The sequence below is a fragment of the Somniosus microcephalus genome, chromosome 11 (assembly GCF_052327205.1).
Source record: "Somniosus microcephalus isolate GS21.2 chromosome 11, FLI_Smic_1.0, whole genome shotgun sequence".
Classification (NCBI taxonomy): domain Eukaryota; kingdom Metazoa; phylum Chordata; class Chondrichthyes; order Squaliformes; family Somniosidae; genus Somniosus; species Somniosus microcephalus.
Window position 1 is genome coordinate 185,309,365 of NC_140997.1, and position 14,765 is coordinate 185,324,129.

Genomic DNA, 14,765 nt, shown 5'->3' on the forward strand with positions numbered 1-14,765 from the left:
CAGGGATGTAACTGCTCTCATGTACACTAATACTGTGCTGTAAAATTGGAAAAGTATACAAATCTGAAATAAACTACATTTTTTTTAAATGGAAAGGAGGCAAATATCACTTGAGAAAATGATATTCCATGGGGTAGCTTGTGTGCTATGTTAGTCATGTTTGGAGTATTTTGGAGTTGGTTCAAAGAGTAATTTTTAGGATTTGTTTTCAGTTCAGAAAAGCAGGCAGAACTGTTTAACTCAATCTCAATTATACCTTGTTTATCTTGGGCTCGGCTGTGAGAAGTGTCAACTTCACTCATTTGGTAGTATACTTGGCTCTGTACAAAGGCACATATTATGTATCAGATTTATTTATTTTAAGACAGCCAGTTTCTCAAAGTAGTTCTGAAGATTTGAGTTGCAGCCTTTTGATGGTTAAACCAACACAATTATACTGCGGGGCAATTTTTCTCTCCTTTTGGTTAAAAGATGGCAAGTGTACAAAAAATGTAGTTGCTGCCAGCTCTTTGTTTCCTGGCCACTTTTAGGCATCCCACGTGTGCCTGGATAATAATCAAAGCTGCTTTTTCATGACCCTTGTAGCTCCTGTACATATCCATGAATGAAAGATATATTTACTTTTTTTTTAAAATTGTGCCTTGATTTAAATTGTCTCTGAACAATCCATTGATGATTTGGCCAACCATATTTTAAGACAGTTATAATGTCACAGGACTGAGTTATGAAGAATGACTAGAGAAACGTGGGTCTTTTAACCTTGAAGGGAGGTGTCTGAAATGTGAACTCATAGAGGGTTATAAAATAGTAAACAGTATAGTAAATGTAAATCCAGAAAACTACTAAAAACTAAATATGACGTGAGAACAAACGAATAAAAGGCAAGTGCAGCACTGATGTCAAGAAGGTCTTTGAGTAAAGAATGATCAACACATGGAATGGACTGCCAGGTAGCATAGTAAAGCAAGAGGCAGTTGGATGCATTGATAGTAGAGGGCGACTTTCTGGATGGATGAGCTAAGAGGAATTGAATGGCCTATATTATCAGTATCAATCTTGTGGATATGAATTTATTTAAAAATCATTGTCTTCATTTATAAATGCTTCTGTGGCCTTGCTCCATCTCACCTCAACAAACTCTTCTCACTTCTTACTTCAGGCTTACATTCTGCTCACACTTCAGTTCTTCTGACTCTGATCTACAGTATGTTTCTCCCTCTTTCACTCCACCATCAGTGGCAGAACCTTCCACCATTTTGCCCCCACACTCTGGAATTCTATTCCTATACCCCTCCACTTTGCCTCATCCCTCCCCACCTCCAGAAGCCTTCTTAAAATCTACTTCTTCAACTTCACCTTTGGTTATCTCCACAAGCTATTCTGCTGCTCCTGTCCCTGGCTAGGTCTGGTTGGCCACTGTATCAAAGCAGCTTGATGCATTTTCTACATTCAAGACGTTATGTAAATGCGAGTTGCTGTAATACAGTGCAACTGTAGAGGTAGGAAAAAAATTCACATTTCCCAAACACAGAAGTTTACTAATGAGTAATATGATTTACCCCAGAGAATACATACATAAACAGGCAAGCAATGTTGACGAGTTAATTATATGGAGAACAATTCACAAAAAACAAATGCAACAGTAATGTTATACACTATTAAAGGAAGGAGGGTAAAGGGGCGTATGAATAATACATTTCAGAAATTTGAAGCTACCTTTTTGTAAAAGGTCGCTTCGAACTAGCCATCTGGTGGGCTCTGGAATAGCGCAGTTCCCAGCTCACACAGACAGGAGGATGGGTTAAGGTTGATAACCAGGTTTCAGTCGCACGGTGAAGGAACACTTTGCACACATTTTAACACCGCGTGTGTATCACCGGCATCGGCCTCTCCTGTGATTCGATCTGAATTTGCATCAACTTAATTATATTTTCAAGCAAAATGAAATAATGTCGGTTTAAACATTTTTGTAGTTAAATTAATTCGCTGGCACTGGGGCGAGGAGGCTCCAGCAAAACCGACAATAGGTGACTAAATCTTTTCAGTCGCCTAGCAACTAATACAATGAAATCGAAAGTAAAAAAAAGGAGTCGGTGTCAGTAGTTGTAACAGTTTACAACTGCAAACTTTGCATTTCTTAAAACATAACTAGGCATTATTTGGGAGAGAGGTCCATCATGCCCAATAGTTTACTAATAAGTAACCTTTGCGTGACACAGAGTGATGCCGGATATTCAAAAATAGATAGATTGTCAATGGCTTTTGCAGTGAATTTCCCCCGAGCTGCTTCTGGCTTGATTAAGCTTATTCAACCCCAATAAAGACAATAATGGATTGATTTTACGGCAAACATTTGTAAGACTTTACTGGAAACGAGCTGCTGTCGAAAGCTGAGGCTGGCGGTTTGGAGATAGCGCTGTTGCCTCAGTCTTGCTTTCTATGTTCAGGTTTTCTCACATAGTCCTGTCCCCCGATGTAACACGCCCGACGACCGAAACACGTAATTGCTGATTTTTGCTCCGTCTGTTGCCCTAATGTAAATATTTTTAAAATCAACACACGGATTTAATACTAATAATGCAGCGGTTAATGGGGGGGGGGGGCGTTTTTAGAAACTGATTTTCAACAAATAACCAACTGTATTTTGGGGGATCTTTGCATCCTTGCAATATGCAATCAAGAAGGGTGTCGGGCAATGTGTAGCGAACTGTATTCGAATGCAAATCGCCATCAGCAGCATTTACACAACAAATGCACTTTCGCATTGAGGAGAAATGTATTTAAGTAGGTGCTGTCTGCTCTCTCTCGCCATTGAGGAGATGCCATTCTGTGCCAACTCTTTAAATTTCTTGGCTCCACCTTAAATCCGTGTTCATATGTTGCTATTCTGGCCTCATTTCTCTGACCTGAAATGGAACTCTCACATTTCTTCCATTCCTAAAGCTGCCTCCAAGAAGCTTGCTTTCCTTTTTAGTGCTTCGCACTTTTCCTCTCAACAATGCTGACTCTTTAAAACCCTAGTCCTTCCCAGCCATAAATACTGCTGCCGTAGCTGGGCAGGCTTGTTAAGCACCTCCGGGAGGCAAGGGATGAGCGCCTGTCTTTTCCCCACAAATATTTTTCGGTTGCGGATTCACTCAAATCCACCCACAACTTCTGTTACTGCCCCTGATGTTCCTTCTGCTCTAACTCTTTACATGTGGTTGTACCTCTTTTCCTGGCAGGAAAGTAGAATTTTTTGTCATCTGGCAGATGATTCCCCCCTCATCTCTAACCTATGTGTCTCTATAATCTTGCTCTGTTTTATCAATACTACATGATGGCCTGTGCTTCTCAAAACTTCCCTGTGCTGTTCATTCTTATTTCCAAAGACTTATTCAGTTTCCTGTTCTAATTCATTATTTCTCAGGACCTCAAAACTTTGGAACCCATCATTTGCAATCTTAAAACTCCAGTTGGGAGAAAAATCACTTTCTGATGTATTCCTCCCTTTACCCTTTTCAACTTTTATGAGCCTTGGTCCTTCACATTAGTTTCTTAATATAAAGAACTTGGGGTGCTGTCTGTCCCTCACTCCCTTATTTGGTGCACTTGAAGAGAAGTTGTGGGTTCAAGTCCCACTCCAGAGCCTTGAGCACATTATCCAAGCTGACACTCCCAGTACAGTGCTGAGGGAGTGCTGCATTGTAGGAGGTGCCCTCTTTCGGATGAGACGTTAAACCGAGGCCCCGTCTGCCCTCTCCATGGATGTAAAAGATCCCATGGCACTGTTTCGAAGAAGAGCAGGAGAGTTCTCCCGTATCCTGGCTAATATTTATCCCTCAATCAACATAACAAAAAAACATTATCTGGTCATTATCACATTGGAGCTTGCTGTGTGCAAATTGGCTGCTGTGTTTCCCACATTGCAACAGTAACTACACTTAAAAAAAAAGTACTTAATTGGCTGTAAAGCGGCATTGGGACGTCCGGTGGTCGTGAAAGGCGCTATATAAATGCAAGTCTTCCTTTCTGTCTACCCCTTACTTTCCTGTTGTGTATGGAGGAAATGCAGTAGTCCGTTAGCTCGATTAGTGATTGAAAAGGAGGAAACGCTGAATTCGTTTAAAAAAAAGGAAAAGCAAAGTGCAGCACGAAACACAAGGTTGAAAGGCAATGCCGTGGCTGGTGCTGCTGCTGTTTGTTGCAGGGGCGGGGTGAGTGACCGGAAGACGGGGAATTTCCATTCACAATATTGCGGGGAGTGGGTGGGAAGTGGAGCGCCGCTCTCCGGAGCTGCAGTGACCCAGTCAGCCCAGCCCAGTGCACCGCACCGCAGACACACGGCGCTCCGGGTGCAGGGCGACTTGGACATGTTCAGCCGCAGCTCGAAGAAGCGGAACTCGAGCAGATGGGTGAGTGTGTCGTGGTGGGGGTGAGTGTTGGGTTGTGTCTGGGTGCTGGTGGGGGGGTTGGGTTGTGTCTGTGTCTGGGTGGGTGCCGTGCACCGCACCAAGCCCAGCTTCACCTTGCGAGTTGCACAGTCAGTGTCTGGCAGTGGGAAAGTGTGATCCTCCCCCACCCTCCACCCACTGCGGACACCGAAATAATCTGCAAAGGTTAGGAAATTGCCCGATTAAAGTGCACACAGGTCGCAGCGACTGCCTGCCTCCTTTCTTGGGAAATGTGGGGCCCGCAGGTCGGATTTGAGAACCGTGCACCGGCAGGGTGACTGCTGGAACCTGCCTCTCTCTCTCTCTCTCTCTCTCTCCCTACCACCTTCTGCTTGCGCTAGCAAGTTTTTTTTTGACGCCATGGTGTCAACCTTTCAGGTGCTCACCTTTCACTGGCCTGCTTTTGTGTATCGGGTGCCTGAGCATGAAATGCGAGTGTTGTGCTTTTTTTTAGGAGCTGGCAGTCACAGGGGAAGCAGTACAGTATAATGTCAATCAGATAGGGCTGGAGGAGACTGCCTCAATTGTGGATTGGAATGATCCCATTAAGATGTCTGGGAAACGGAAAGAAACCCCATTGAATTTTACAGTACGCGCAAATTGTACTTTTGCGATGTGATTGCGCTGTTTTTTGTTAAACTGTTTACGCTCTTGCTGTGAGCACTTTGTACAAGGAAACGGATTTTTGCTTTGCACGCTGTCACTTTTCGTATTTGAGGTTTAAGATGTTAAAGTACTTTTCCAACATTAAGGCCCGCATGTTGGAAGACTGGTGGGATTTTTTTCGGGAAAAGAATCAGTTTATGTCAGATGTTTACAAGTAAAGATTTGTTTCAATACTCGGCTTCGATTTATGCTGATCGGATCTTGCCTTAAATGGTAAAAATCAATTTTTCTCTTTCGAGCCCCTTTCCGTTCATCAGTCTAATTAGCTCTTCAAGATGGAGTCTTTGAAACTTCAAAGTTGTATCAAAAGTGAGAAAAAGAGGTTGAAATATTCCAAATTAACGGGGAAACCACAAACTGAAATTCAAGACCATAAAAAGAGGCGAAACCTCGACAGTGAAGCGGACCTGTAGTTACATTTTGGTTAAAAGAAGAAATTAGACCATAACTAACATAGTTACAGCAGTTGACTTCAAACTCCCTATTTTTAAAGGAACGGATACACCTATCTCGATGATAAGACCATGGTAATTGGTTACATTCTTGAAAAAAATATATTTTAATTGGTAGATTTAATGGACGAATCAGTATCATTTTAACCTGTTTAACTTGTTTAGGAAGCTAAAATAAGTAATATTTGTTCCTTCCTGTTGCATACTCTTCGAATAAATCTGTCCAGCTAAATGTCTTTATTTTGAAGCCAAAACACATGTACTTTGACAAGTTTGCATTCATTGGTGAAAGTCTTGGATATAAATGACAATCTTTTCAACTGCTAGGACTTACCAGAACTCAAATTCCCATCTTTATCATTAATATATTTTGCTTTTATTAATGACTTTTTTTAATAATCAGGCTAGTTTTACCATTTAGAATCAATTCTGCATTTGTTGTGTTTTCCTGATTCTTATCCTCACCTCTCAGGAAAGAAGTAAATTCCCTGTATTTGCACTGCCCTCTTTATGGGGGCAGGGTTAAATAGTTTCACAAGAGGATATGTTCCCTGATGCCATCAATTTAACTGTTTCACTGACTGACTGAGGTGCATGGTAAGGAAATTTGTCCACCTCCAGTCTGTTTTTGGTTTAAGAAAGAACTTTCATTTATAAAGCACTCTTCACAACCTCAGCATGTCCCAAAGCACTTCACAATCAATTAACTATTTTTGAAGTGTAGTCACTGCTGTAATGTAGGGACTGCTCTTGGAGGTTATGGAACTTAATTGGAAGGGGCATTTAATACAGTTAAAGAGATTTCTTTGCTGTTGAAGTTTTCTTTTAATCTGTTTGTTTTTAAGCTTCTGCAATTTTTTTAATATATTGGAAAACTTATCATGAGCCATATTAATAATAAATCTTACTTTACAGCTCTCTGCAGTGGATGACCCAGAAAAAGGGCAACCCTGTAATGTATGTGGAGACCAGTGTCCTGGGTTGACATTACATAATTGGAGGTATTAACATTTTTGGTCCTTTTGAACAACAGTTTATAAATAAGCAACCTATTTGCATAATTGTGTATCTCCGTTATCTTTTATAACGCAATTCTAGTCCTGATTTTTCAGAGCAAATGAAGATGCAGTATAAGCTAAAATCATCTAAAGAAAGTGAATAGTTTATTGTTTCACTACTTTTACCCTAACTTGGATACATGCAGTATTAAGTTGCATCAATACCATTCTTTCCTCCCTATACTGGAGATAAACTCCAGTGATAAGTGAGAAAGAAGTTCTATGATAAAAATGAATAAATAAAACAAATTTTGGATTGTATTTTTATCATGGCATTCATCTTTTTTCAAAAAGTTGTGAATTATGGATACTGGAGCGGGTAGCTCCTATTCATCGGCAGGATAGATGACATTTGAGGGGGTGCACTTTTTAAAAAGCTGTTTAAGTATACAGGAAAATTATATCTGAAAAAGAGCTAATACTGTATATTTTTTTTGAGATGTGTTCTGTATTGTGTCACTTCATTTGCAATACAGGTAATCGGTTACTTGCTAAATATATATGGATTATATTTGTACGATCTAAATAAAACATGAGGTGAGGGAGGAAAGATAGTAAGCAGCCTCGCTCTAGTTGCCATAGCTATTAGAGGAACAGCAGGCCATCCTTTATACTAAGGGAAACATACAAACACAAAGGAATGTTTTTTTATGGGTTCTGCATTTGTGAGGGAGCCATAAACAAAGTTTTAAGTTGGAGGTCATTGCATATCAAACTGTGTTGTAAAATGTTCTACTCTATATCCTGAGTAAAATTTCATCTTTAAAGATGTTTTATACCCTAACACTCGTTGGTGTAAATTTGGGAATCTAATCAATTTCTACTAGTTAGAGGTTGGAAGTGGTTGCTGCATTTTAATGTGTACCTTCCGTAGGGCAAAGAGCAATACAATGCTACACTAGTCAGCACTATTGATGATGGACTTTTCTCTAATGTCTAGGTGAAACAAATTGCTTATTCTTCATTTGTCCTCCTCCATGACCCATGGTGTTTCATCAGAAATAGTGTAATCATCTGAGGATGTTTTTGCGATATTTGATCCTTCATCCCAACACGTCCCTGTGCCATATATAACTCTTCTGTAAATCTTCTAGTTAAAGTTATTATCACTTCTAAAGTTCCAATTTATGCACAAAGTAATGCAAACAAAAAGTTGGTTCTAGTTTATGGTTTATTTTGTGATGATTTCTATTGGTACAGTTAAAAACATTTCCTGCAATAAACTGTTCTGCTTACTTTTTCATGTCTCCCTTATTTTAAGCCTTAGAGAGGTCCTGAAAGCATTTAAGGCAGTGATTGTTTGCTATTTATAATGCATATCCTAGAACTCCTGATGTAATAAATGTATTCTACATAAAGATTTTTGGGTCATGATAAACTTTGGACTGGATTGCGTTTACGAAAAACTGTTCAAAAATGCACAGCTCATGAAAGCAGTTGAAAAGGTACTGGGTACATACATATTTACTTTGTTGAAGGACAAATTGCTTTTTAAAGACTTTCAGGGAGAACAGCCAGGTCAGTGAATCATTAAAAATGGCTGGAATTCTGTAGACTATTGTGGTGATTTGTATTCTTGGCAAAATAAAGTGTCACCATAGTACTAATGGAAGATATTTTCTAATTAACTTAACTTTAAACTTGGTTTCAATTAGCAATATCCTAAATTTGTATTTCTTCATTCAATACATTTAGGAGATATTAGTGAAATCTAGAAAACTTTACAATGGCAGTACCCTTTCTGACTGCAAAGGCAAAGCAAGAGTGGCTTTGAACAACCACAATTGTGCTATAACACAAGTTAGAGTGTCAGACACCTGCTGAAACTTCTACGTTGATTTAAAAAAACTGATATAAAATTTATTTGCTCCAAATCAAATATGAAGTCTTTGAAAACCTGTTGTAAATATACATGTCCATTGATAATCATAGACTTGTAACAAGGATAGGAGTTCCATGTATGAGGAAACACATGTGCACCGTTCTCTAACCGATAGAAAGCTATGCCAGTCCTACTCTATAATTGTTCACCAGCAGCTATGCAAGTGCTGCTTAGACTGAGTTAATATCACATTTTTGCCTTTGTCACTGTGAGAAGTCTCTGGTCTTTGCATGATTGTAACTAAAAACTTAGCATGTAGGGAATTGCTCCATATCTGCTTTCAGAAGATTGTACAGATTGGGAATTCCCCATGTGAGGAATATCCATGTCCTACAATTACGCAGCATTGTTGATTGCAAAACCGATGTGTTGCACTGCGTGGCCAGCATGATTGAATTACTTTTGGTTTCATTTTGAAAATAGTGAAAACTTATTTTCATAGTGTTAACTTTGTTATTTTTTTAGTAGAACTGGCATTGTGTATTGTGATTGTACAGAATTGCATACATGTTTGACCAAAGTGCAGTTCCTTTGGTACTAATGAGACTCATTACAACTGTTCTGGCATAGAAAGTTGCTATTTGATCTGCATGCTGTGATAATTAGGTGTTAATTTAACTCTTTGTTTCTAGCTGGCCTAATGTGTATTTTGAAGAGTTACAGTTTTTAAACTGTGTGGTCTATTACATAACTAGAACTTATGTAAGCATTTTTCAAACAATAAGTTTTATATTGGGATTTGAAGAAAATATACAGAGCTATTATGTGAACATTATTAAACTGACATTGTACAAGTTTGCTTTGCATGTTAAATCTTCAGAATGATGAAGGATGCATTCTTGGGAAAATAAGTAATTAATGTGTTTATTTATGGAGCCCAATATCTGTAATTGACAGCATCTCCCATAACATTTTAAGCTCCGCTCCCCTTTTCCCCCACAATCCTTAGTACTGTACTACCAACAGAATAAAAGGTGAAAATAGTGTTACCCAATTTCATTACATCAGCACGTATCCTAAACCACAGAAATTTCTTAAGTTATCACTATAGGGCTCCCCTTTTGTGCCACTATGTGCATTACCAACTTTTGCTCAGAGTTTCTAGGTGCCACCTCTGTGATCAAGTGGAGGGAATGGCTGGATGTTTTTTGTCTATATGAGCTTCATAGGATTGAGGTGGTTGCTGTCTCCAGCAGTCATTGTTCTGAGAAGGGCCAACTGCAGGTTGCATCTCCAAATCAGCCAGCAGAGCAATTGGGCCATTTTGCTGCAAACTAGCATGCTCAGGCATCTGGTGGAGCTGACACAGATTCACTAAACGTGGATTTTCAAGAAAGAGTTAGGTCCTGTCAAGTAATGCCTGCTAGGCCATTGGTGTTGGGCTCATTCTCCGATGGTCTAGTGATTTATCTGAAAGACCGACTCGAATGGCCATCAGAGTTTAGACTCCCATATCTATGCTCCACTTAATGCAGACCCCCAAGGCAGAAATGTGATCTGCCTCTCGGGAAGCAGACAAAGCTGTAACGGTCTCATTCATGCATATGTCCTCTGCAGGTCATAGAAACATAGAAGATAGGAGCAGGAGTAGGCCATTCGGCCCTTCGAGCCCGCTCCGCCATTCAATGAGATCATGGCTGATCATCCAAATTCAGTACCCTGTCCCTGCCTTCTCCCCATATCCCTTGATCCCTTTAGCCTTAAGAAATATATCCAACTCTTTCTTGAATATATTTAATGAACTGGCCTCCACCGCCCTCTGTGGCAGAGAATTCCACAGGTTCACCACTCTCTGGGTGAAGAAATTCCTCCTCATTTCGGTCCTAAATGGCTTACCCCTTATCCTTATACTATGACCCCTGGTTCTGGACTCCCCGGCCATCAGAAACATCCTTCCTGCATCTAGTCTGTCCAGGCCTGACAGAATTTTATAGGTTTCGATGAGATCCCCTCTCAATCTTCTAAACTCCAGTGAGTATAAGCCCAATCGACACAATCTCTCCTCGTACGTCATTCCTGCCAGCCCAGGTATCAGCCTGATGAATCTTCGCTGCACTCCTTCCATGGCAAGAACGTCCTTCCTCAGGTAAGTCGACCAAAACTGCACACAGTACTCAAGGTGCGGTCTCACCCAGGCCCTGTACAACTGTAGCAAGACATCCTTGTTCCTGTACTCGAACTCTCTTGCTACGAAGGCCAACATACCATTTGCCTTCTTAACTGCCTGCTGCACCTGCATGCTTACCTTCAGCGACTGGTGCACAAGAACACCCAGGTCTCTTTGCACTTCCCCTTCTCCCAATCTATTGCCATTCAAATAATAATCTGCCTTCCTGTTTTTGCCACCAAAGTGGATAACCTCACATTTATCCACATTATATTGCATTTGCCATGTTTCTGCCCAATCACCCAACCTGTCCAAATCGTACTGGAGTTTCACGACATCCTCCTCACAGCTTACCCTCCCACCCAGCTTTGTGTCGTCTGCAAATTTGGAGATATTACATCCAATTCCCTCGTCCAGATCATTAATATATATTGTGCACAGCTGGGGTCCTAGGACCGATCCTTGCGGTACCCCACTAGTCGCTGCCTGCCACTCTGTAGGATTCGCAAAATCCAGAAAATACAGTCTAGATTGGTAAAACCCCTGAAATGGCCACATTGTGAGAACACAAGATGGAGTTGGCAGTTCTCATGGCTCAGTTCAAAAGGACACACCAGCAGTATCTTGCAGCAGCCTGAGTCATCACCGATTAGAAGATTCCAGAACTTACTGCTATTGATATGATAATATGGTTACAGCAGTAACGAACTCGTAAACAAAAGTATTTGCACCTGGAGGTACGCTAATTGCTAGCAAAACGCAAACCCATCTCTGAAATCGCTGAGCACAGAAAAAAAAACATTATCTGTACCAAACTCAGAGGGACACAGGACAGATCCCATCAGTTTCATTTACAAGACATTAAAATAAAGTACTTGCTTTTATCAAAGCAGCCTGCCCATTACCTTGACAAAAGAAAACCCCTGATTTGGCGCCGAGATAAGGGCAAGGAAACAGTATAACTGTTGAGGGAAAATCGACAGCAAGACTTTCATTCAGTGAGATTCAGACAGATCCATCACAGATTCACACAGACACCGAGGTCAAGGACAGAGCGAGGAGGACCCACAAGATTGTGCAGGAGAGCAGATTCAGAAGTTCAGTCCAGATCCAAGACCATCAGGAGTTCGAAGACCGAGTGGAGAGGAGACGGTTCGAGGAGTTCGGAGGACTTTCAAGATTGTGCAGGAGAGAGATACAGCCAGACTCAGACAGATCCACAAGATTCACCAGAAGCAGTGAAGTCCAAGTCCAGATACCATCAGGAATTCGAAGACTGTGCGGAAGAGGAGACGGCTCAAGGAGTTCGGAGGACTTCCAAGTTTGTGCAGGAGAGCGGGTCCAGGAGCTGGTCCCATAAGGAAGATTGGAGATCCCGGACGTAACAAGGAGTACCAAGGTCCAGGAGGGTTTTAAAATTCTGGTGAGCATAAAGGCCCAACTCTACCTAACTGACATAGTTGAGGTATATTTTAGCAACGGGAGGGTTTGTAACATTAAGGGTTTTGTAATTCAGGAGTGTGAGTTATCCCTCGATGTGTCCGTGCGCTTTTCCCACCCCCGTTTTAGTATACCGCTGATTAAGAATTGTTGTATGATTTAAGATAGTCAAAGTTATTCCTTGTGTGTTAAATTTTAGTTCCCATTGGGAGACGTGCTAATGATTTTTGTCTAAATTGATTCTTGCATTCTCTGTGTTTATTCTCCTTGAAAAATAAAGATTTCTGATTTAAAACTCACCTTGTCTCACCTGATCCATTTGCCTTCCGAGTCACAAGTTGGGCCACACATCAAGGTTGTCTGGCAATAAGCCCAGTGTCTAGAACCGGTGAGGGGGGGAGCGCTTCAGAACCGCTCACGAGCAGTGCGAAATCAAAACCGATCTAGCACACCAGAAGCTCGTTAAAACAACCCCTTACACTCGGAAAACGACCCGTTTATTCCAACTCTTTTTGCTTTCTGTCCGCCAACCAGTTCTCTATCCAAGTCAATACCTTGCCCCCAATCCCATGTGCCTTAATTTTGCATGCTAATCTCTTATGCGGGACCTTATCGAAAGCCTTCTGAAAGTCGAAATACACCACATTCTCTGGTTCTCCCTTATCTATTTTACCAGTTACATCCTCAAAAAATTCCAGTAGATTAGTCAAGCATGATTTACCTTTTGTAAATCCATGTTGACTTTCTCCGCTCCTGTCACTGCTTTCCAAGTGCTCTGCTATTACATCTTTTATAATAGACTCTAGCATTTTCCCCACTACCGATGTCAGGCTTACCGGTCTATAATTCCCCGCTTTTTCTCTACCACCTTTTTTGAATAGTGCTGTAACATTAGCTACCCTCCAATCCATGGGTACTGTTCCAGAGTCTATCGAGTTCTGGAAGATGACCAGCAATGCATCTACTATTTCTAGGGCCACTTCCTTAAGTACCCTGGGATGTAGATTATCAGGCCCTGGGGATTTATCGGCCTTCAGTCCCATCAATTTTCCTAACACCATTTCCCTACAAATACTGATTTCTTTCAGTTCCACCCTTTCATCAGACCCTATGTTCCCCGGCATCTCTGGGAGGTTATTTGTGTCCTCCTTTGTGAAGACAGAACCAAAGTATGTATTTAGTTGGTCTGCCATTTCTTTGTTTCCCATTATAAATTCCCCTGATTCTGACTGCAAGGGACCTATGCTTGACTTCACCAATCTTTTTCTCTTCACATATCTATAAAAGCTTTTACAGTCAGTTTTTATGTTCCCTGCTGGCTTACTCTCATATTCTATTTTCCCTTTCTTAATTAATCCCTTTGTCCTCCTTTATTGAATCCTAAACTGCTCCCAATCCTCAGGATTATTGCTTTTTCTAGCCAATTTATATGTCCTCTCCTTGGATCTTATGCTATCCCTAATTTCCCTTGTTAGCCACGGTTGAGTCACCTTTTTTGTTTTATTTTTAAGCCAAACTGGGATGAACAAATTCTGTAGCTCATCCATTCGATCTTTGAATGTTTGCCATTGCCTATCCACCGTCAACCCTTTGAGTGCCATTCCCCAATCAATCCTACCCAACTCGCTCCTCAGACCATCGTAGTTTCCTTTATTTAAATTGAGGACCCTTGTCTCTGAGTCAACTACTTAATTCTCCATCTTAATGAAGAATTCGATCATATTATGATCGCTCCGACCCAAGGGGCCTCGTACAACAAGATTGCTAATTAATCCTTTCTCGTTACATAATACCCAGTCTACGATGGCCTGATCTCTGGTTGGTTCCTCGACATTTTGGTCCAGGAAACCATCCCGTAAACACTCCAGGAATTGCTCCTCCACAGTATTGTTACTAATTTGGTTGGCCCAATCTATATGTAGATTAAAGTCACCCATGATGACTGCTGTGCCCTTATTGCACGCTTCTTTAATTTCCCTTTTAATGCCATCCCCAACCTCCGCCTTACTGTTTGGAGGTCTATATACCACTCCCACTAATGTTTTTTTTCCCCTTAGTATTTCTCAATTCTACCCATACAGATTCCACATCATCAGAGCTAATATCCTTCATTACAATTGTATTAATCCCTTCTTTAACCAGTAATGCTACCCCACCTTCCTTTCCTTTTTGCCTATCTTTCCTGAATATCGAATACCCCTGGATGTTGAGTTCCCAGTCTTGGCCATCCTTGAGCCACGTTTCCGTAATCCCAACCAAATCATATTCGTTTACCTCTATTTGCGCAGCCAATTCGTCCACCTTATTACAAATGCTCCTCGCATTAAGACACAAAGCCTTCAGGCTTGTTTTTTTAACGCTCTTAAACCTATTAGAATTATTATTTACTGTGGCCACGTTTGATTTAAACCGTTGATTTCTCTGACTGCCACTTTTGTTTTTCTCCTTCCTATCTTTTGCTTTTATCCCTGATTCCCTTTCCTCTGTCTCCCTGCTCAGGTTCCCAACCCCCTGCCATTTTAGTTTTAAACCCCCCCTCCCCCCCCCCCCCGAACAGTGCTAGCAAACCTCCCCGCAAGGATATTTGTCCCGTTCTGGTTCAGGTGCAACCCGTCCGACTTGTACAAGTCCCACCTTCCCCAGAAGCAGGCCCAGTGATCCAGGAAACTAAAGCCCTCCCTCCTGCACCAACTCTTTAGCCACGCATTCATCTGCTCTATCCTCTTA

At 41.2% G+C, this 14,765-nt stretch overlaps 1 protein-coding gene across 1 annotated transcript in view; it reads left to right on the top strand.

The window, feature by feature from the left end:
- Positions 1-4,224: 4,224 nt before the first annotated feature.
- Positions 4,225-14,765, top strand: part of prickle2b (prickle homolog 2b) — a 273,503-nt gene continuing 262,962 nt past the window's right edge. Inside the window, exons 1-2 of the mRNA XM_086001494.1 lie at positions 4,225-4,394; positions 6,467-6,552. Of these exons, the coding sequence (XP_085857620.1) occupies positions 4,353-4,394; positions 6,467-6,552 (128 nt within the window). The 5' untranslated portion in view covers positions 4,225-4,352. The remainder of the gene's footprint in view (positions 4,395-6,466; positions 6,553-14,765) is intronic.